Source organism: Chamaea fasciata, unplaced genomic scaffold (genome assembly GCF_029207755.1).
Source record: "Chamaea fasciata isolate MVZ Bird 193981 ecotype frontalis unplaced genomic scaffold, bChaFas1.0.hap1 SCAF_7, whole genome shotgun sequence".
Taxonomy (NCBI): domain Eukaryota; kingdom Metazoa; phylum Chordata; class Aves; order Passeriformes; family Sylviidae; genus Chamaea; species Chamaea fasciata.
The window spans coordinates 3298962-3322510 of NW_027094092.1; the positions used below are offsets into that span (position 1 = coordinate 3298962).

Here is a 23549-nt window from a genome sequence, read left to right on the forward strand (position 1 = left end):
CCGTGCCCGGGCTGGCTGCGGGATGCGGAGCTGTGCTCCGGCGGGAGCCGCAGCCTCCCTCCCTCCTTCCCTCCCTCCCTCCCGCAGGATTGCAGCACCGAGCAGCCCTGCCCTGCCAGCCCCCTTGGAGCAGGGCTCCTGGAGCTCCGGCACGGCTAACCAACCTGAGATCCCGGCACGCAGGTATCCCGCGGGAGCCTCCTCTCCTCCCTGCGCAGGTTGCTGGATGTCCAAAAAGGTATCACAAAATTGCGCCGGCAAATCTCAGGCGCACAGAGGCAAAGTACTAAAACGGCCGCTTAAACTACAAATCACCCCGCTGTGACTCCACTTCCAGCAGAGTCAGCATTAATCAGCAGTCTCAGGCACTTTCCCCAGCCATGAGGTACAACAGACTCATTTTAAATGTGACACGGATACGGGCTCATTTGTACTCCCAAACTGCAGGAAATATGGCAATTACGGTTCAAGCAATTACCACTATCTCTAACACAAATTAAAAATAAAACTAAAACTCTTCAAAATGACCATCTTTCATTATCTTCTCAAAATATGTTTCTTAGCCTTATTTTAATGAAAGATGCTGAAATCAGGAATGCCCAAACCAGTCCATTCCTGGTTCCACTGCAGGATTTATCTTCCACAGTCCATACACGAGCGTAAACTCCAAACTAGACCTGGCAGAACCTTTCTGATGGAGCCGTCATTGTAAAACTAAATGGAAAGCAATTTAGCTTTCATTTGGAAACGCATCATTTTTCAGGTAATGAATTAAATTAAATTTTGTGGAGTCTCAAAATAAACCGGAAAGGGGAAATGCACTCTGGAAGGGAACCTTCCGCACTCCAGCTGCAAGGAGAATAACCCTGCAGGAAAAGCTCCTGAAAGGACTCTGGCATGGGTGCTGGGAGCTCAGAACCAATGGTTCTGTTCCAGCAGTTTTAGATCCGGCTCCTATCTGAAGCATTGACAGCTGATGCAAATGTAACCTGACTGAACAGGCTTTAACCTGAGCACGTATCTTACAGCCTGATTAAATCTGGTTTCTCAGGAACAGTAAAAATCCAATTTTGTCTTTCTTTTTGGAATGAAAACAGTGGAATAAAATATGAAAATACTTTCAAGTTTTTTCTGTGCTGCAATTTCAACCAGCAGTAGGTCGCTTCGGGGTTTTTGTACACAGCAACTTTCTTCAGCTGGTAAGCATCCCATATTGATGGGCAGTTCTAAACAATGTACAAGTCCTGTCTTATTTTTCTTCTTTAGCTGGGACCAAGGTTATACATAAAAAAGAATCAAATGGTGCACAGCATTTGCAACAACCCCTATTAAAGCATAATTTGCATTTTAGGGGCTTCAATGGGCCATCAAATGGCACTGCAGTGATATTAATTCTTGCCTGTGTTTGTGATAGTGTGTGTTTCACTTTTGCAGATCTAGTCTTAACACTGGATGGATAATAGTGGATAAATAGACAAGCATACTGGAACCAAAATGGAAATGTCTTTTCTGTATCGTTTTTGATACAAATGTCTGGTTTCCAACTGGCACCAGCTGCACCCATCTGCATCGAACCTAAGATAAGGAGAAAAGAGCTGTCAAATGCATCATGCTTTCCTTCAACTCCTCTTCCAATCTACATTTTTCAGCAGAAGCAACAGAGCTGAAAGATCAATAATCCTGCTGTCTGTAGCATTAAGAAACCAAAGAAAAAATTCATCATCTCAATCCCGTGCCAGTGGAGAAGAACAAAGCCAGCTTAAAGGGCAAAGGAACAGTCTGACTTACACACAGGCTTCATAGGCTAAAAACTCCTCTCTTTGGGTGGACCTGATCAAGAGCCATTGAATAGCAGCATTGAGAGGGCAGACTTTTTCACTATGGAGACAAAACTGTATTCTGTGACATTTTTCTGTCAGAGGATCAAACTGGAAGTGCATTTGATTGGGGGGGGGGGGAATCTTGTAATTGATATGGATTAGTGACTTTAAGAAAAACGTAATTGTTTGAACCCAACCAGCAATGTACATAAAAAAAATTAGAAAGTCCAAAACACATTTAAAAAAAAAATAGTAGTAGCAGAAAAAGAAATTTTCGAAGTAGGTCTATTCTGGATTAGCAGTTTGGGAGGAAAACTTTGGTTAGGGCCAGGTCTGAACTGCTGCCAAACTTCAGACATCCCCACCTTTAGCAGGCAGGAGCAGCTCAGGCCATGGGGTTTGGGGTCCTAGAGGAGATGTGCAGATCCAGGCTATGAGTAACAACCCTTCCCACTCCAAACATCCTCCGACTGCATCTATCCAAGAGTCACAGCCTCAGCAGGCAAATGGACTTCTGGGTCTAGAGCTGGGTCACTGACCTTGGCTCTCTGAGGCAGGTTCATCATGGTGTCTGGTTTGAAGTCGTTCTTGTTCTTCCTGCACAGCACGGCGGTGATGATGATGATGATGACGGTGACCACGGCGATGGGAGCCAGCACGGCTGCGATGATCCACAGGTTGTTTGGGGGGTTCTTCACCACAGCTGCAGAAAAAGGCAAACCGACACTTTTAAGCTTCACTGGGCAAGGTTCCTGTTGCTCCCAGCCTTCAGTTGCCTCCATGTAGAAGTTAGTATAAGAGCACTGTAAGAAACCTAGCTTTCTAACAAGGGAATACCTTTGTAATACTTTACGAGGCAAAAAAAGGGGGGAAATCAGCAACACTGTTGAATTCACAGATCCCTGAGCTCTTTTCTCTTAGTTTCATGCTACCTGGTTATATGTAAAAGCAGACATCCACTCCAAAGTCAAGACGGATGCAATAAAAGATATCACTCCAATGGCTCATTTACAATAAACAAAAAAATAAAAGGTTCAAGGAATGCATCCTTAACTATTTTTCAAATCGGCTTAGAGCAAAGTAGCATAGCACCTGTGTGAAAAGAACACACATGGAGTCCATACATGGTGTCAAAGACCGACTGGCTCAGCAGGAGCAAACTGGCAGAGCTTTTTAAAAAACAATGAAACTAGCTAGAATAGTTATTATCAATATCAATAAGGCAACAGGAAGATTCTTTTCTTGTGCTCTAGAAATAATTCATCACAGTTAAGGTCAAAAAGAATTCATCATTTCTGAAGGAGTGGAAATAACGAGGCTGGACAAAGCTACTTGCAGATATATTAATGATGGCACCAGGAAAAGGGTACGTTTCAGAAATGCAGTGAGGCAAAAACATTTTAGACTCCATTTCATCAGAATAATCTCTCTTAGTATGAACCTCCAACTTGTTCACACATAGGAGGTCCTCCTGTGGCACATTCCCAGTTCGCTCATTTCATTCCGTTTCTTTTTGGAAAAACAATCAGACAACCTCCTTATAATGCTGAGCTTTGCTGTAATGAAATACTTAGTAGGCTTCCCCATGCTATCCCTGTTTATTTTGCTGTAGCACTGGCTGCTGGTGTGGGCAGGCCATTGTGAGAACACCAGCGCAAAGCAGCCGCTCCCATTTCCTGGGGGACCGGCGCTCTCAAATGTCATTGAGCTTATGAGCTGTCAGAGGCACTCAGCATCTCTCAGGATCAGACTTCAAATGCAAACCAGCTCATTCTGCAGCAGTTATTAGGAACTTTTCAGTTCTCCAGTTGAAAGCCTGGCTGGAGCCTGAGCCTGGATTTTTTGTACATCTGCAGTTTTTTGCAAAACCGGTGAAGTTTCTGGGTGATGTAGCAACAGCACTATTAGGCTCAGAGCTTGAGCACTAGACTGCAAAAAGGCCAGGTTGGAGACTTTCAGGGTTCACTTTTCAACAGACTCACAGAATTCTTAATTATTGACTTTGACATTTAGTTTGAGGATGAAAGGGCTGCGGGGAAGGAAACGGAATCTGAATTTTAACAAATAACAAAAACTTTAATTATAGACTGCTGCTGTGGAAGCAGCAAACAAGGGTTGAAAACTTACATTTATTCCTCCTAAGAGATGGAGAGGAAATTACGACCTTATGGCTAATAGGACAGACACTTAGGAGTCCTAATTTACATCTTTAATTCAGTTACCAGACTCCAGTGTGGCCTCAAGTCAACCCATGGTTCATTCAACTCACTAAGACTTCAGTGGAATTTGATGCAAGCCTTTCATTCTGTTGTCATTTCACTCAGTCCCTGGCTCATAGCACAGGAACATCCATTTTTTGTGTTATTATTCATCTGTCTCGCCTAACCCAGCTATGAGCTCCCGAGGGTATGAGTCTTTTCTTACAGTATTTTGGGACAGAACTTTTCATTCTGCTAGAACAGAAATTACAATGAGCAAAAATGAAATCCACACAAAGTATTTTCTGTGGCAATACAAAGACAGACTACAAATAACCGTGTCCAAAAGGAAAGAAATTGGGTTTTTTCCCCATAATAAGGTATAAAGATGGAATTACCTCCTGCATTTCAAATACTCTACCTTCAGAATCTCAGTTACCTCAGGTCACAATTTCGATTTCTGTATCTTCTGGTTTTACAGTGATCTATGCATACATGGCTGGTATGAAAATCTACAGATGAATAAGGCTGCCTCATCAGACCATGGAAATACAAAGTTAGAAGATGAGCAGTAGATTCCATAAATACTAAATACTTGCACAAATATAAATCACGTCACTGCACAAAGAGCTAGGAAACTGTTATATCTATACCTTCTTTACTAAAAAAATACATTAAAGAAATATTCTCATGGAAAACAAAATTACTTAGAATTTAAATGCTGGAATTTATGGAATGGAGATGCCCAGGTTCAGCTGAGTTAAAATCAGTAGCAGGCCATGATCAAGTCAAGGATCAGATACAGTACATGGTGCATTCTCTGGAAATTGTATCATATTTCAGTCTTCTTACTCAATCCTACGTTTACTGATGACATATAAATTACTCATTACAGTGGTCTCTTCTTTTCCTGTCACCATTACACGTAATCATTTCAGTGTCACCACTCCTCCAGGCAGATATAATTACACCAGGGACATCCATTTTATGTGCTGTTTCAGCAGTAAGGAGATCCAGTGCAGAAGTCCACTATATAATTTTGATTCCTTCTAAAGAAATACTTCAGCAAAGTGGAGAAATCCAGTTAGCGAAAGGCATGGATTTATACACTGAGCTGTTAACTGTGTGAAAAAACACTCCAAGCTTCTCCACAGGTTTATGACTATGGGCCAAATATATAGGAATATCTAAAAAAAAAAAATTAAAGAAACCTGTGTCCATAATCACTCAGTAACTGAAGAAGGTCTTAAAAGAGAAATTTGAAAACAATTTACTTTTCAAGAATGCATTATTTTTGGCCACGTTATTCTGAATGATACCATCCTATCTTGAATCTGAAAGCTGCCCATCAGCACAAGTAGCTCTTTTCAACTGAACTTCTCTGGCTTGTGTCCAAACAATATCTTTAACAACCATGTCGTTTTCTTGGTGAAAATTATTATTAAAAAATGTTATAACCCCTTTCAGATGGAAAGAATCTACATTATTTTGATCAAGTCAAAAATAAGGGACATCTTAATAGCCATCACATTCTACTTTTTTGACCAAATTATATGAATAGCAACTTTGTGCCAGTCATCATTAGTCTGTGGTGTCATGGTTTTGTCAGCATCAGAATTAATTCTGACTTTCCATAGTGTTCAGTTCATGGAATAAAGCAACAATTAGGTATGGAATTTTTCAAGGGACTCTTACGATCAGCTTGAACTTGGATGACATAGCCCAGCGTCAAGGCCATCCTCTGGGAGTCAACCGTACTCAAAATTTTGGCAGCTGCAGTGCCCAGCAAAGGCTTCCCGTTGTATAAGGTGTAATATGTCAGTTCAGCTGGCTCCTTGGGTCCTGGAATACGTTGAATTTTTACCATCTTTAAGGGAAATAAATAAATAAATAAATAAATAAATAAATAAGGAGAGAAAGAGAAATAATCTATGTTCGTGTTATACCACTGCAAAACTTGCCAGTAGCTATTTGGAGGCAGAGCCCACAGGAACTTCTTCAAGACCTCCTAAAAGCATAAGCTCCATGCAAATATTCTCATAGGATCAGAGCTTCTCCCCTTCAGAGCCCAGGCTATTAAATCAGTCAGTCAGAGAATTGACTAAAATTTTTCTTAAAAAAAATTTAAACATAATCGTAAGGTAAAAGCCTACACTAAGAGAAGCATGCAGTAAAAAGGAAAGGATCAAATTTTTGGACATGACAGTCCTCTGTAGAGGGGGAATTCTTATAATCTGTTCTAATAGTGAAAACTCTACTGGCATACTGCAGATAAAAAACAGCCTCACATTTCTTTTCTATACTCATTACGTTTTTGTCCCAGGTTGATAACAAAGGGGTCACGCTTTTCCCATTTTATTCTGCAGAACACTGGCAGAATTTTTCCATTGTACCTCTACCTTTCCTGAGAGTGGAGAAAGTGTCAAACATCTCTAATGATGAGAAGAAAAAGGAGCTTTGTGATTCTTCTCTGTTATGTTATGGACTAAAATTTTCAAAAGTTCACACTTTTGGCAAGTAAAATATGTTTCTTCATTTAAATTTTTTCAGTGGAACAATACAAAGAATTGTGTGGGCAAATGGGAAATGTAATACCTTGGGCTTATACCTTAAAACAAACAATTTGTGAAAAACATAATTTAATTTTTTTAAATAACTATTTTTTGAAGATTGAAGAAGAAATCTTTTAATTGCCCATAGCATCAGTTGGCTCAATTGGAGAGAAAACAAAATACTATCAGTTCAAAATACTGAAATTAAAATGTTGTAAATAAGAGAAAAATGATTAATAAATTACTCAGGTCTGAAGTCTCTACTTCATAACATGATGTGGAGCCACATGATTTGATGACTAATCCTGCATAAATAAAGGCTGCTTCTTACATTTTTTTTCCAACAAAAAGAAGGAAAAAAAATTTAAAAAAAAAAAAGAGTTCTAGCTTTGAGTTACCTAGGAAACTTATATCATGAAGAAAAATCTTGGAACTCTTCAATATGCTGAATACGCTAAAATATGTGCTTTGTACCAACCCTCATAGCAACCAGAGAGAAAATATTTATGAACACTGATTAACTAATGATGATTTCTGGAGGATGACAGGCATGCCAACACGGCTGGCTGCAGAAAAAGGCACGGTTAGCAATGCCAGGCATTCTGCCCTTGCTGCTTTGATATCCACGAGAAGCACAGGAAATTTCAGCCTAGAAATTAAGTTAGACACATCTTTTACGGGAACCGAAGCAGGACACACGCAAGCAAAGCACTTCTTTTAACACAGGTCCATTGAGCACCTGCACAGTGTAGCTGCCCACAGTAGTGGCACGTCGGAATCGCCTTCCCTGCTGGTGGGACATCATGAACAGAGGGGCCAAGCGCTGCTCCATCAGTCTGGCAAAGCTCTGGTTGTTCAGCCCCAGCAAAGCAATATCCACCCCTTGGATGACTGTGGGAATGGAGAAATAAAACATGTCAGCACTTCATGCACAGGCAGGTAAAGTAACACGTGGTCTGTGGGATAGTTTGGGACAGGGAGGCGCAGACTAACTCGAAAGAAAAACACCTGGACACTGTTATCCCCTCTCCGTAATTCCCCACGGGGATTTAACACACTTCTGTTTCAGTCCCTGCACTGCTCATCTCAGATAATATCAATGATGTTTCAGAGAGTAAAAATCTCAAAATACCATTTCGAGGCCTTCAGTTTACCAAAATGGCGCAGGGGAGCATCTACTCTATGATCTTCGATGTAAAAATTAGGTTCAAACCTATTTGAGAGCTGCTGGGTTTATGCTAACTGCCAGATGCTCCTGTCAACCAGTTTCTGTCCTGAGGATTTGAACTCTGAAGTTGGGATTTTGTACAGTCTCAAGCAAAACATCCTGTTGGAGAGCACTGAAACCCAAATAGGCATTTCTGAACTATAAATGAAGGCATCTGAAGTATAAATGATTGCAAGATTTGAAAGACACTGGATTCCAAAGTTCAAAAAAAGTGATATGACATGCTGATTCAATTCATTCATGGATTTTCAGTATTATTTCAAAAAAGTCTTCTGGGACCACCAGGATCTTTTTGAAAGCAGTTTCCATTGTAATATCAAAAATAATCCATCGCAGCAAGTGCACAGGGGCAAGAAATGGAGTATCAAGTTCACAGGGGTCCATACTGGGAGGAGCTGTACCCCTCCCTTCAGAGGATCATAATCTCTGCATAATCTTACATTTTATTTCAAATTTATGAAAAGATGGAACTGGAACCAAGTCTATTTCATGTCAGGGCCCTTTGCTCTTGCTCTCCTGAGCATTAAACAATTCCAGGTACAGACAGAACAACTAGAAAGGCTTTGGTCTGAGGGAAAGGGCCTCTTTCTTGCCCAGTTATCATTTCTGAAGTCAAAACAATTGTGCATGAGAATGTGGCACCTTAATGAGTTGATAAAAGAAGTATTTTGAAGCACAAGAGCTTCAAGTGAAAGACGCAAAAATCCCTGCACCCAGATGGTCAGCAAATCACGACAAAGTTCCTTGGTGTAACAGCTTCACCTTTGCTCCTGGGTTATGTCCACGTGTTTCTTTTGATTTCAGATTCAAATCCATGTCCCAGGGTATTTTTAAAAATAAAATTAAAAAAAAAAAAGGTCTGTTTGCATCTCAAAACTCTCAGAAGATAATGCTGCTCTCAGAATTGTTTCAACCAAAGTGCTATAAATTCTGAAGTGGGTGTTGGTCGCTGGAGATGTCACTGTTCAAGGTGATCAATCCCTTACGTCGCAGAGTGACTGTAAGTACATTTGCCCAGTTGAAGCCAGGTTCAGTGGGCAGCCACTTATTTCTGTGTAAAAATACTGCACCGCTGTGTTCATATAAATGAGCACTATAAAACTGTTACCTTGAGCGCCCAGAGGAGGGAAGGACATTAGAGAGTACCTGTTATCACCCAGTAGTCTCTAGTTGATTCCGAGACATCAAGGTTTGGATACTCCAAAGCTTTAAAAATAGAAGATTAAATTATGTCATAATATTGCAGCATCCTACACATTATGCATCCCAAAACTGGCTACCCTGGAAGCAATTAATAAAATTGAGCTACAGCCCAAGAAGAGATCTAGAGCATAATTTTCAGGGTTACAATTTCTTTTCTGTCTGAAAAAGAACACCAACTGTAAACAGGAGAAGCACTGCCATGCAAAATAGAACATATATCTCCTGTTGCCAAAATACTGGCTGGGACAGAGTCTAGGAGGAAGTCCAGGAATGCCTAGAACCAAGAAGGATAGGTAATAGATGTTGTATTCATCTCTGCTGCTTTCTCCCCTGCAGAAAACCAGATGAGATTTCATGATGATTCCGTGATTAATCCCTATATACCCCTGACCATAGTTTTAGCCTAAAATAATATGAAAATATACCAGGATCAGACCCCACATGGATTGCAAACGAGACTAAGAAAACTGTGAGCACACCTTGGAGTGTGGTGCTCTCTCACTGTGCGCTGTTTATGGCATTACTACCATATGTGTCTGCATCTGTGAGAAGCTGATATTTGCTGTTGTGATGCCTTTTGTTAGCTCCTCCGTCTCCAAAGTGCACTAGGCTGTAAAGCTCAATGTGCTACCAATTCATTACGCAGCTCAGCATTTGTTCAATAGATTAATACCGGGAACTTAATTCAGAAAATATCCATGCTCTGCACGTTGATAGGCTGCTATGGAGTCACCTTGATTTTTAAAGCCCAAAGTGGCTCAGAATAGTAAATGTTGTAAAGGATTTGATTATGCACAGTAGCTGCTTTTGAGAGGGATTTCGCAGCGTGCCCTGAGTTGTGCGTTTCCACGACAGACTGCAAAGGCTCTGGAGGAGCCACTGGAGCCTACTGGGAAATAACATGCTCGGAGAACAACCTCAATATTTGTTTGATAAACTGAGACAACTACACTGCCACATGAATAAGCATCAAACACTCTTCAAAGGAAACGTTTTCCAGACACACTATCGGTCTGGAGCCATAAACACTGCGCGTGCATTAAGTTCATGAGTTTGCAGTACAGCTGCTGCACTGGGAATAAAACCAAGAGCTCCAAAATGAAATATAAGCCATTAGTTGGTAAAGAAACAGTAGCTAAAGACTTTATCAGGTCTGTTCATCATGTGTGGGGATCAGCAGAGAACTGCAGTGCCACACGAGACTTGCTGCGTGACAAATGGCTTGCACAGCTCCTGACTACCAAGCACCACAATCCTCTTCCTATGCAATATGCCTATTTTGGAGGCTAAACACTTGAACTGAACAGAGACAGCATCAAAACTTCCTCCAGCTTTCTCTTTATGCTCCCGGATGGCCCACGAAGACATGTCCTGAACACAGGGCATCCACCAGCCTTCAAGAAGGAGCCTGTCTGATGAGGAATGGGTCCATGACCACACCCTTTATCAACAGCCTCTGCTTCCCCTCACCTGTGGAAAGACTTTATGAAAATACAAGCCCACCTTGAGACGTCTCTTACCCTGTGATGGAAAATCTGATTCAAAAGTGTACCAGCACAGTGCAAGAACTTATAGGGCAGCATCACCTGTTTCCAAATATCATAATTTGATAGGTAATGCCTCAAGAACGACATACAAACCTCCTTTCCCAAAGATCTGCACAGTCCCCTAAGCTAGCAGTGATTCCTGACTGCCTCACAGCAGAGAAACCACTTATCCCACTGAAAGCTCATCATGCAAGTCACTGATGAAGGATTGCACCATGTAATTTCTCTGCTGTTGAGCTGCTTGCTAACAAAGTGGACTGACAAAAAAAGGGTAATTTGTGTTCTCCTCAGTGCTCACTTTCCAGCAGTCTGTTTCTGCACTGATGTACCCAGCATGTCCCTGCCTCTTGTCACTCCCAGCGAACACAGAACCCCAGTCTGCAGCGAGCCTAATTTCATACATCACATTAACAAGCAGATTAAACAGAAATCCCCGTAATCAAGTGTCTTGGCCCTTTAATGATTTTAAAGAAATTAGCATGCAGAGTGAGTGAGCACATACACCACACGGGCTGCCCACACAATAGTCTCCAGCTCTCTGTACCTCAGAGCCTTCACAGCAACTGGGATGCAAAGAGAGCTATTGATGCCAAAGTGCTCAGAGCACGTGTAAACTGAGGATGCAGTTCAGCAAATACACCAACAACTTTTAAAAACAGAAGCACAGATGGAGCTCACCCCACTACCCAAACACACAGTCTGATCCCAGCCCCTGGACCAACCACTGGGGCTGAGGATCCCACTGAAGCGAAGGGCTATGCTGAAGCAGAAGTTCATTCAGTGCTGTGCTAAGTAGTCCTGAAATGAAGGCTTTGGGGCCTTTTGTGCTTTGCTTTTCACAAAACTACAATTTTTATTTTGTTTGAAACCTGGCACAGAAATATTTTTTCATTAGTGACAGAGTATATATGTTTTTCCTTAGTGTTTTGCCAGTGTTGCTAGCAGCCAAAATAAACACTGAACCCAGGGAAATAAAATAATCATCTAATTTCCATCCCCCCTCCTTTTTTTTAAACAAGATACATTTTTAAAAGCAGCCAGAAAAACTACCTACAATCCCTGAGCTTGACAACAAAGCCAAATTCTGGTGCTGCCTAATCTTGATGCTGGGAAGCACATACTTACATTCAGCAATGGTGAGAGGTGGGTAGGTGAGGTAGAAACCCACCAGCTCAGCTGACAGCTGATTAAGAAGGTTGCTGGAAATAGTGCCATTTAGAATTGTGCTTTGATTTTTCACTACGTAAAACAGAGTGACAGCTTGGGAGACATTGGAGGTGTTCAAAATCTGAAACAGAAGCAAAAAATAATGCGTTGCTGTTGTCCAGCTGACTAAAAAAAAAAGGCAAACAAAACCAACAACAACAGAACAAACAACCAACCCTCCCCCCCCAAAAAAACAACAAAGAAAACCCACCAAAAAACACAAACCAAAAGAACCCCGCCCCCCAAAAACCAACCGAAAACAAAACAAAAACAAAAAACCAACCAACCAACCAACCAACCAACACACCAACCACCAAGGCAGTGCAAAGAAAAGAAACTGGGGAAATGTTAACCTGAAGAATGGATTAGCTCCATCTCACTCAACTTTACTTTACTTACACTTACTAAAGTGTGATACTTTAATCCCTGCTTTAGCACTTGCTGGGTTCCTGGAGGACAGCAGCAGGCACAAAAGGCGCAGTCAGGACTGAAAATGCCAGGAAATGTGGGATGAGGGAGAGGATGCTTATCAGAAAAATCATCCAGTGTTCGATGCAGAGAAATTGTCCTGTTTATCTTGCTGTCTTTGCTGCCTTCCTATTCTTGGTTTCTAGACCTACACATTTTCCTTATGAAATTAAGGGATATCATGTCTTTCTGTTCCTAACATCAGGTGAATGCCTGCTCTCCTCCCCACTCTAGCTCAGTGCCAGTCTCTTCATGAGCCCATATTTGGTTACTACATTCTGAGGACCAATTCTTTTCAGCAAGTACTGGATGAGATTCTCAAACACCAGGAACAAAACCCACATGTTTTCTTGGAAAACTTATCCTCAAGGGGAAGAGGGATGGGGTTGTTTGGCTATTGATAGGTAGGCCTGACAGCATTCATGAAAGTAATTTAAATGCTTCATTTTTATGCTTTGGATCACCAAGTTAAAAGAAAAACCATGGTATTAAAAAGCAACATCAGAAGAGCCCAAGGTCAGACCAAAAGTCTGCCTAGCCAATGTCCACTTACAAATGGCTGGAGCAGAGGGATGGAGAATTAGCACAGGACAAGAGGAATAAATGCCTTTTGACAGTGTAGGATTATCCCACAGCTATGTCAAGAGCCATAAATCATATGCCTGGGTTTAAAAAGGGTTGACGACTTTTTATGTTATATCTTTGGCCAAAAGTTTTTTGTAATTTCTGTATTTTTTTCTCCAGTTACATCTGGACATCTTCATCACACAGTGTGGGAAAGGATGCTTCTTTTTCCTTATTAAAATTTGAGCAGTTCTGTTATGGGAAACCCCAAGTGACCTCTTCTGATTCACTAGAGCACTCGTGGCTGGAGAGCCATGGCCAGTTTCAGTTCTCCTTGCATGGAAGACACTTCACGCCTTTTACCCACCTTCCCTCTACTCTCCTAGGGCAGCAATGCCTTTTCTAGACTGGCTCTGTCTGCTCCAGAACCGTTCCCCAGTTTTCAATTAATCTAAAGCCCTCATGCAGTGTTTTGTTGCACAGATTTAGTCTTTTGCATGATACTGGAATAAATTCAGAAAAATTTATCATGAAGATCACACCCTTGAGCCTCTCACTTCCCAGCTTATATGTTGCCTCCAGGACCTCTATCCTACCTCTCATTAAATTGGCAATACCCACAAAAACAGCCACTACCTTCTTCTAGGGCCCTTTCCAAAATTGCTCAGGTGCTTTGTGAGATCTGACAATTCCACCACGAGCAAATCAGCCACCATGAAGTTCCCCTCAACACCACAGATCCAGCTATTGAAAAGGTTGATAATCAACTTTACCTACTGTGGTAGTCCCTCTCTTGCCCTGTGCTTTGCTGCCTCTCTGAGCTCCTCCAGTTTGAACACAAGCTCACAAGAAACAGCACCAAAATAACTCAGCGGAGCGCTGATGGCAAATTTTCTCCTTCTGAGGAGCACAATCCATACAACAGAGTTTTATCATAAATCAAAAACATATTGTAATATGGCCCAGAGGATCATTTCTTTAGTCCTGAAGTATGGCATAGAGCATAAGAGTGTTGGCCCATATAAAGGTGTGTAAAAATCAGGCCCCTTGTGGTGAATTTGTACCTGTGAGCATGAAACTGAGATGCCTACCAAGAGAAAGAAATCTATTCCATAATTTCAGATCTTAAAAACAAATGTGCCTAGCACCATCTTTACACCTGAATAGCCTCGCTGAAAGCAACTATGCATCAGAATAGCATGCTCAGTAAAAACATAAATTCGGAAGACTGTTTTTATACTCAGAATTTCATTTATATGACTGAACTGCAAACAGAGAAACTCCAATTCATGAAAAGCAACAGCCTTCTATAAATCATGCATTTATAAGTTTTCCTGCAATGCATAAAACAATCTCATTTCAGATGAAAACATAAACTTCCTTCCACGGTGGCTGGCAAAGGCACTGTGCTGGAATAATAATATACATGTGGCAAGGAATAACCAGGAGGATTTGGCAACAGTCCCTGGCCAAGCACCCAACACTGTACCTGAACAGTTAAGTTGTTGCTGGTGTTTAGGACCTTTCTTTCAGCATCCTGAAATGCTCTCTGGAGCCGCTGTTCCATGGTCTGAACAAATTTACATGAGTGAATGTTGTCTGTTTGACCCACAAACTGCAGCTCTGGAAAAAGGAAGGCATTAGCATGCGGACAAAGTATTTTCAGTTGCAGCACCAAGAACAAAACGATCAATTTACACATTAAGCAGGTGAAAATAATGCCACTTCAGGAACTGCACTAAATTAGCCCTAATTAAGACAAAATGTAAGAATTAAATTGCATTATTAGAGCTGGTACTCTCCACAAACAAATGGAGATTGCTTCTGCAATGATATATAAGATGGTGGGGCCTGTTCACTGCGCATAGATTTGCTCAGAGCCAGGCAGTAGGTGAAGCCATTCTAAAAGACAGGTTATAATCTTAAATCTAGCAGCTCATTTGGTCCTGCAAAATCTACTCAATCATAACACTGATTCTCATCCTGTTTTATTTTCACCCTAGGAAAAATATACTTAACTGCCATAAGCATGTGTATACAAACACTGTAAGCACACATGCAGGAAATGTTTCTTATCATTTAATACGTCATTTCAGAGCACTCTGAGCTCTCCTAGTTTATAGTGCTCTGCAAATATTCTGCACTGATGCTTGCTGCCACCTCCCCCCGATGCCTTTTTGGGATCACCTAACAACAGAGGCCAGACAAAAGTAAGAAAATAAAAAGCAGTTACATTTATTGAAGGGCCTTCAGGTACATTTTGGGCAGACAAAGCCCATCCAAGGGCTACACCCAAAAAAACGGACAAAGTTTCACAGGTTTCCATTTGCATATTGGGGGTTAATCTTCCAATTACAGCTTCAGGTAATGAAGTCATTTACTCCAAGTTTGCTCTCCCCCAGCTCAATTTTGTTTATATTTCTCAGGGCCTGAGGCAGTGAGATGTCCTTGATTCCCAGGCCCAGAGAGGAATTGTGTCTGACCAGAATGGGAGAACAACAGCTGAGGGAAGGGAAGGGAAGGGAAGGGAAGGGAAGGGAAGGGAAGGGAAGGGAAGGGAAGGGAAGGGAAGGGAAGGGAAGGGAAGGGAAGGGAAGGGAAGGGAAGGGAAGGGAAGGGAAGGGAAGGGAAGGGAAGGGAAGGGAAGGGAAGGGAAGGGAAGGGAAGGGAAGGGAAGGGAAGGGAAGGGAAGGGAAGGGAAGGGAAGGGAAGGGAAGGGAAGGGAAGGGAAGGGAAGGGAAGGGAAGGGAAGGGCCATCCCAAGCAGGTCAGCCCTCGCTCACCCGTTTTCAGCTGGAAGTGGTAGGCGGGCAGGGGCTGCCAGGGCAGGGCCAGGGCCACCACAGCCTGCAGGTGGGGCACATGCTGCTTCATGTCTGCCGTGGCGTTGCCGATGCCGTAGGCGAGCAGCTTCTCGGCGGCAGCAGCCGGCGTGAAAACCAGCCTGCCCCGCGTCACGTAGTAGCCCACCGTGAGGTTACTCGATTGCTCCAGGATTTCCACCTAAAACACACAGGGAAGCATGGTTTTTTCGTTATTTTGATTGCAGTTCAGCCACTGTTTGATGGGGTTTCTCACTCTGAATGGACACAGTGTGAGTCAAAACATGAGCTGAGTTTTACCTCAAAAATCTGTATCTTCCAAAAAGTTTTAGCCCTGGAACTGGTCCTCCTCACTAAGTTTTAGCTGGTTTCCTCTCTTAGAAAAAGGCAACTCCTCTCAAGTTTGCAGAAAGGTAGGGGACTAAACCTGGCAGGTTTTATTGCTGCTGCCAAGGAGCACACAATTCCCAAGCCAAGTGTGACACCCTCCACACTTGCAGCAATAAAGCGTGAGGACCGAAGTCAACTTGATGACCTCTGTTTTGAGAAAAATTACATTTTTCCCTCCGAGATGCTTGGTGAGTGTGACTCCTAACAGCCTTGGACCCCACACAAACCCCAGCCTCAGTGCACAGGAAGCTGTGTCCCAAGGAAAAGGGCCCTGGCCGCCCAGCCGAGCCTGCTCTCACACACAGCAGTGCAGAGGTTCGTGCAATTTAGCTGCAAAGTGAGGAAAACATCACCTCACTTTTTTTTTTTCAATAGAACATGCTTCCTCCATGTTCGGGAGTCTTGTCCCTGGGCAATTGCACCTGCCAGGTACTGGGTTTTCAAAGCAGGGAGAGGACTGACAGCAGTGACATCCCATTTACCAGCCACGCTCTTGCCATTGTTCCAGGCTGAGCACAGCAGCACTCGGCTGCCCCTGAGCAGAAGTCACTCCTGAGCTGCAGGGGGAAGAGGAAACTGCTGTCAGTAGTCATTTCCCAGAGCACACTAAAAAGAAGTTTGCATTTCTCTCTTCTTCTTCATCAAATAAGCTTCTAAAATTTTTGGAGCATTCCTTACATTTTTAGAGACTAGAGCAGGTGCCAGCTCTGCCTGCTCTGCATAGGAAAATCTCAGTGCTCCCCTCCAAGAGGTTTCCTGCATCCAGAGACACCACTGGAGCTGCAGCCAGCTGTGGTTCTTTGGTGGGAGAGCTGTTTTGGTGAAGTCGTGCACGGAAAGCCAAGCACGCTTACCTGAGCACTGACGTTCTGGTTGAAAGCTTGTCTCAGCACTTGGTTGAGGCCTTTTCTCACACTCTCCCTGAAGGCATTGCTGATCATCATCCTTCTTGTGTTCAGAAACAGAACTGTGGAGCAACAAAAGCCACAGGGTGGTTTGAGATATCACCGTGCTCCTATTTGCTTTCCTTAATTGTTTTACATTGGGCTGGCTGTGCAGGGATCATCAAAGCAGCTTGAATTAGCAGCAGCTCCAAAGAAAAGGACTGCAGGGGCTCAGCAGCTCCTGAGTTCCCTATTCATCCCATGGCAATAGCCCATTGTTTCCACGTTTCCAGAGCAAGGTCTAACAAATGCAATTTCTTTAGCAGCAACAACAAGTCTTTGCCATGCTGCCTCTCCAAGGAGGCAGAGGCTGCTCACTGCCTGAGGACAGGCTGGCACAGCATTCCCAGGGGGCTGAGCCAGAGCTGCACAGGCAGGCTTCACATCTTCATGGCCACACTTACATAAAAGAAATCTGCTGCTCCACTGTTACAATTATTTTCTATTTAGGAAGCATCTGCATTGCTTTCTTTTATAAACCTATCACTATCTTCTTCTTTTTCTCTTATGATTTGCAGAAAGTTTTAAAACTGTACCTTCTATTCTTTACTGAGATCTCCAAGACACACACAGCTTCTGGTGCTGTGCTGCCACAAGGAGTCCATGAGAAGCCCGGGCAAGGTACCTCTCCAGGCCCCTTTAGTTTAGAGCTCTTGCAGCTAAGGAGAAGCTGTCCATGAAAAAAAAACAGCCAGAGCCAGAAGTGGCACTGTTCACATAGAAAAAAAAAACCTCAAAATCCTCCCATTTTGAAGTGTGCAACTCTAAATGCTAAACATAATTTTCAAATGGATCTGTAATGATAGAATTAGGTGTTCATATTAGAACAGAATTAGGTTTTTGTGCATAAACAGGGCTGAGGACCAAGGCAAGTTACTGCACCATCCTCTTCAGCAACACAGACTCCTTTTACTGCAAAGCAGGCACCAAGCCATCCCGGCTTACAGGGCTGTCCCTCCACACAGGTGGTCCTGCAGTGGCCCCCTGAACACCACAGCAGCACCTGATCTCACCACTTCATTTGACACGCTCGTGTTCAAACCCAAGCCACAAACAAAGCCGATGCCATTTCCACCCAACAACCCTGCTCGTGTCCACCCGGCCGGTCAGCGCAGCAGATCCCTGACACTGGGCTGTGCCTCTCACACCTCACCAGCTGCCCCTCGCAGGCACAGGAGAGCCCTGTGGCAAAGCCCGCGGCCGCACGTACCTGTTTTCACCATCATGTTGGCAGAGAGCCGGCAATCCAGGGAGGGAGCTGCCGTCATGTTAGCGAAAGCGGCTGCTGCCGTGGTGTCGGGAGGAGCAGGGGTGAGTTCCACGGCAGGAGGGGGGAGCCTAGTTGTTTTCGCTGATGCTGTAATAGATGTCAAAGCTGCTGTCATTGTCAGTGGGTACGGGGTTGGCGTTTGGGTGATGTCTGAGCTCGGGAGCTTCTGGGTGTCAGTTACTGTTGTTTCTATCTGCCTTGGTACATGGGCTGTGGGTGCGAGTGTGGAAGCTGTGACCGTGCTGCTCTTGGGGGTTGTGAGCAGAGCTGGCATGTCCAGAGGTGAGGCAGTCGTGTTTCTCGTTGCAAAAAGAAAATCTGCCTGTGTTCCTACTGGGCTTAGGTCCGATGTCAATTTTGTGGCAGTGTTATTGTTTGTTAGTGTCGGTATCGGTGTGCTTAGAGCCATCACAGATGGCAAAGGTGTGTTTGCAGTGCCTAGAGAAAAGAAGGAAGAGGCTGGCACTGGAGAAGCTGGAGATGGTTTTCTTGTTAGTGGTTTTGCTTCTGAAGTTTCTACTGTAGGTATTGCACCAGAAGATACTCCAGATAACACTGTAAGAACAGAATGGGTAAAGTTGGTTGTTGACAAAAAAGGAGACTCTATCTGTGTTGGTGATGCATGGACAGAAGTTATGATGACTTGACTGCAGACCACTGGTGCTAGGGGTTTGCAATGGGAACCCTTTGGTAGCTTTATTAGATATGTTACTGGGAGCTAGCCTATGACTTGTAGCACTTGTGTCCCACTCCTCCTCACTGAATGTGGCTGGATATTTATCAGCTATAACCAAATAACCAGGGCACTCCAACTGGTTGTCTGCAGGTTCTGGAAAACTTCCAGAACCAGTGTCCTCTGAGATAAAACTATTCAAGAGAGTTGAGCCAGAAGGCTTGGTTACAGAGAAGGGGGGCTGGGCTGGCAGTGTGCTGAGGGTGACACTGCTTCTGTTTGGGGCTGAGCTAATCAAGCTGTTAGTGAGCTGAAAAGCCAACACTGGTGCTGTGCCTAATGTTTTGGTCAGTAACCTTTCCAGCATCACTTGTTTGGGATTCTAGGGAGCTAGGGAGAACACCCGCAGCATTAACAGGAGGCACATGTAAATGGAGAAGTGTTTCTTCATGTGTACTGATAGGAACATCTCCAACACAGAAGAAATCAGCAATGTCTTCAGCCGTGTTTCCATGCTTTTTTTGCAGAGTCAGGCACGGTCAATGTAGTAGCAATGGATGAATACTGAACAGGAGATGTTTTCAGTGCAAATGCATAGTCATCAAATTCTGCAAAGTTATTCAGCAAAAGGTAAATTTGAAATGTTTTGACTATAGGATGCATATGTATAGCTTGCTAAAGGGGTGGAGAAGAGTGGCTGCTGATTTGTATTAATTTTGTTTTGCAGACTTGACGCTACCAAGTATGGTGCATGGTACTCATCTTCCAATGGAAAAGTACTTGGAGCAACTTCCCCTTTTTCCATTTGGACTGAAGCTTTTACCGAAGGAATACTGACGCCAGCTGCAGACAGCAATGCTTTATTGGTCCACGCAGAAGCTGAAGTTACAACTTCAGGAAGGCTGACAGGATCTAAATTGCTTTTAGAGTCTGCATTCAAAATCCTGGAAGAGCCAGAACTGTGGCTGTCCATCATTGCTGTCATGGAAACAAGTGATGGCAGCGTACCCCACGCTGGAGGCATGACAGAGGCGAGTGGCTTTTTATCAACTGAATGCAAAGTCTGACCAGAGGTTAAACGATTTAAAGCTCTTGGAGATGAATATTCTGCATGTGGGGTCACAAGAGTGGGTACTCTCCTCTTTCTGTCTTCGTTTACAGTTACACCTGAACTCTCTGCATCGCCAGGTGGAAGATGTGCAGTCACAAAAACATTAGCGGCAGAAGTATTTGTGGTGGCAGGCTCAGGTTTTGAAAGGCGTACAGTGGAAGAAATTAATGACACTGCAGCTAGATCAAGAGGCGTCATCACCATCTCCAAAACAGTGTCTAGTACCCTTGATCCTGTGAGGAGTGCACCAGTTTGGATATCTGGAGAAACTCTGGAAAGCTGAGTTCCATAATGCAGAACATTACTAGCGTTAAAGTTCACGGACATCTTTGCTGTCACTCCTCTTTTGAAAGGCTGTTGAGCTATCCTTGCCACAGGAAAGCCACCAGGATTTGGGAGAGCAGGGCAGAAGCAGCTGGGAGTCTCATGCTATTTGCCTGCTAGTTTCCATCCATCAGGCCCTTTTGCAAAAGTCTGATTCCGAGGCAGCAGCAGGAGAGATTTGCAGCCTGTCCTGGTTGGCTGCTGCTGCCCTGGGACTGGCTGTTCGTGCTGCCCCAGTAAACACCTCGTTTGTCTCAGTTAGCAAGGGAGACCTTGGGCTTGTTGGAGACGAGTGTGTTGCATTTCTAAAGAGAAAATCTGTTTTGCTTCTAAATTCTCATACTGGCAGCACTGCACTGCGAGCGTGCTTTGCATGTGGAGTAAGTGATATTGGCAGTGAAAGGGAGGACGTGCTCTGTGTGGAGCTGGAGACCTCAGCCGCCTCTTGGAGGCTGATGACATGAAAGGTGCAGGGTTAGAGCCTGTAGTGCAATTAGTCAGTGCTGTGAAAGACTGAGGGTGACTCAGTGGCAGCATTGGATGTGGAGTACCCTGCAGCACGGAAGACTGATGTAGGAACCTCTGCTTTCTCCTGAAAAACTGATGATGACAGAAGAGTGATTACCGCTCATTCTGCCAGTCAGTGCTGCCCTAAATGGCTCCAGTGGAAGAGACATTATGCATACTCTCATTAAGGAACCATGACAAACTTTTGGAAGTTACTGCCAGGGGAGACTGATGCATTTTTGACCGAGGAATGTCAGAGTATACAGATGGCTAAGAGGTCCTTTCCAAAGGAAACCCTTTTCCCACTAACCCTGTGAAATGCACTGTTGCTGATCCAATGAAAGGCATGGCCCCCTAAACAAGCTGGTCGATTCACCACACTGGAATGCACCACGCTTAGAGCACTGTTCCTGCTTTCACTAACCTGTGAGCTAGCTGAATCTGTGCTGAAGAAACCTTCAGTATCTGCAGACAAAGGCACTTGGATGGGCAGTACAGCTGGTTTAGAAAAATTAATGGCATGAGGTGACTGAATTACCAATGAGGAGAATGATGGTGATGGAACAGCAGCAAGCATGTCTGATCCTGGATGTGCTTTCTTTCGAAATGGAGTGTGTTTCTAATGGCACTGGCTGGGATGGCACAGCTGTACTCGAATGTGTCACTGGTGGTGTGGAGGACAGTGTGGCAAGCATACCAAGCTGAGGCAAACCTGTTAGAGCTGCTGTGTCATCTGCATCTTGAGACGACGGCCTCAGGGGCGACTCAGCTGAGACCTCGGCGGGTTCCTGGGGTGCACTGTTCCCACTGCCTTGATAGAGGGAGGGTGACAGGTGCAGCTGATCCAAAGTCCTGCTGCGTGCGCCAGTCAGCGTCGTTTTTATCATCTGAAGCAAGTCTGCGTTCTCCAAAGTCTGTCCCAGAGAAATATCAGCTCCTGAGGGAGGCTTAGTTTCTGTGGAAGGCCGTGTTGGTGACAGTATAGATCTCCAATTAGGAAAAGATCCTGTAGAAGGAGCATCATTGATATGCTGTTGCCTGATACCTGTAAAATAATAAGTAAAATGAGTATATTCTTCCCCAAAATGAAGAGTTGTTATCTTGCTGCTACAAATCACAACGCAAAATGCATTAAGTTTGGTAAAACAAGTGAATTTTTTGTTGTTGTTTCCGGAGCGCATAAAAATTCAGAGAAAGTTTACTGAAAAAAAATCCCAAACATGAAACCCAGTGAAAGGTCCAACACAACAGATTTTAAACCCCTCAATTCGTTTCATCTGACAGAAGAATAAGGACAGCTGCCTAGGTGATGCTACTCCAAAATCCGACTTTTACCAGGGATGTCTCAACATACCAAAAGACACATTCTTAAGCCTGAGACAAATCGTGAGGTTACCATGAGTCACCCTGTGTCAAAATATTGTGCGAGAAGATGGGTTTAGAAGCAGTGCAGAAAGGGTATGGGTTTTGACAAGCAAGCTTCACTGCCTTGGCATGCAGTCTGACATGGGAATAGAGTCAGCACTGGCTGCGTTCCTGTAGGATGCATCTGGAGGTGCTCATCCTGCCAGCTCTAATAACGCCTGCAATTACAGGCACAAAAGGAAGAAAATAAAACAGGGATGAACAAGAGGAGAGGGGGGCAAGATCCAAAACAAATCAGGACACTAAACTATTTTTTTGACGTGCGCAGATGTACAACACATAATTTCAAACAGCAGTTTACTCTGCATTCAACACCATAATGTTCCTAGGCTTTGTTTCCTTGATATAATTACAGTTATTCTAAAAATCACAGAAGGGGAATGCTCGCATTTTTACTAATTTAAAGATTAAGATTCACTCAAGAGTAAAATTCAAGGTGGTGGGGTGTTTTTTCTTCCCTTGCCCCACTTCAAGACAATAGATCAAAACTCAGTCCTGGCACTTGGTACCATGCCAATCTATGTCCCCTTGCATAGCCAAGCAGAGGAAAAGCATGGAGCTAAATCCTGCCCTCCAGCTGCAGCACATCTGGATCAGACACAGGGGATGCCAACCTCCTCCAGAGCCCCGCGAATAACTCAGCACAGCGGTGTGGAAGAGCAAGCAGAGCAGATCTGGACATTGGGTACAGCCACCCATGAGCCCAAGGGTCAGCAGAGCCAGCAGCACCAACTGGGATCAGCTCCCATGGATAGGAGTCAGGGGTGGGAGACCTTACAGCACAAGGGAGGAAAATGGGTCATGTTGCACCTATGCAAAGCTATGTTTCTTTCTTTCTACAGTTTTCTTTCCTCCTAAGTTTCTACACCACCCATCATCCATATGCACAGGCCACAGTAGGTGATTAGACCAGCTCCTTCAGGCTCCCACGTCCATCCCACAGGAATGAGCTGGAATTACATTCAGCACTTTCTCTCTCTAAAAGAAAAATAAATACACACACACACATACAAAAAGAAAAAAAAAAAAAAAAAAAAAAAACCAAGAAAACCAAAAAAGAAAACCCAAACCAATGAAAGATCTTCATTTTATTCCTGTATTTAAGAGTTTTATTAAGCCATGGCGGAAAATGGCCATTATTACCTCCTTCACTGAGATGCAAGAATGAATATAGTCTCCAGAAGCAATTTGGTTTAGGAAAGCAGCTCCAGGATGGGCAACAGAACAGAGCTCTGCCCTGCAAGCAACCAGAGAAGTCTCCAGACCTTCCACTTGACACAGGTTAACTTGCACACAA

General features: G+C 43.7%; 1 protein-coding gene across 1 annotated transcript in view; it reads right to left on the reverse strand.

Annotated features, from left to right (window-relative positions):
• KIAA1549L (KIAA1549 like) overlaps positions 1 to 21797 on the reverse strand; it is a 67077-nt gene extending 45280 nt beyond the window's left edge. Inside the window, exons 1-10 of the mRNA XM_066187226.1 lie at positions 21540 to 21797; positions 18153 to 18767; positions 16853 to 16965; positions 15570 to 15789; positions 14276 to 14409; positions 11674 to 11836; positions 8945 to 9004; positions 7310 to 7461; positions 5714 to 5885; positions 2360 to 2523 (exon numbers count right to left, since the gene is read on the reverse strand). Of these exons, the coding sequence (XP_066043323.1) occupies positions 2360 to 2523; positions 5714 to 5885; positions 7310 to 7461; positions 8945 to 9004; positions 11674 to 11836; positions 14276 to 14409; positions 15570 to 15789; positions 16853 to 16965; positions 18153 to 18767; positions 21540 to 21714 (1968 nt within the window). The 5' untranslated portion in view covers positions 21715 to 21797. The remainder of the gene's footprint in view (positions 1 to 2359; positions 2524 to 5713; positions 5886 to 7309; positions 7462 to 8944; positions 9005 to 11673; positions 11837 to 14275; positions 14410 to 15569; positions 15790 to 16852; positions 16966 to 18152; positions 18768 to 21539) is intronic.
• Positions 21798 to 23549: the final 1752 nt, after the last annotated feature.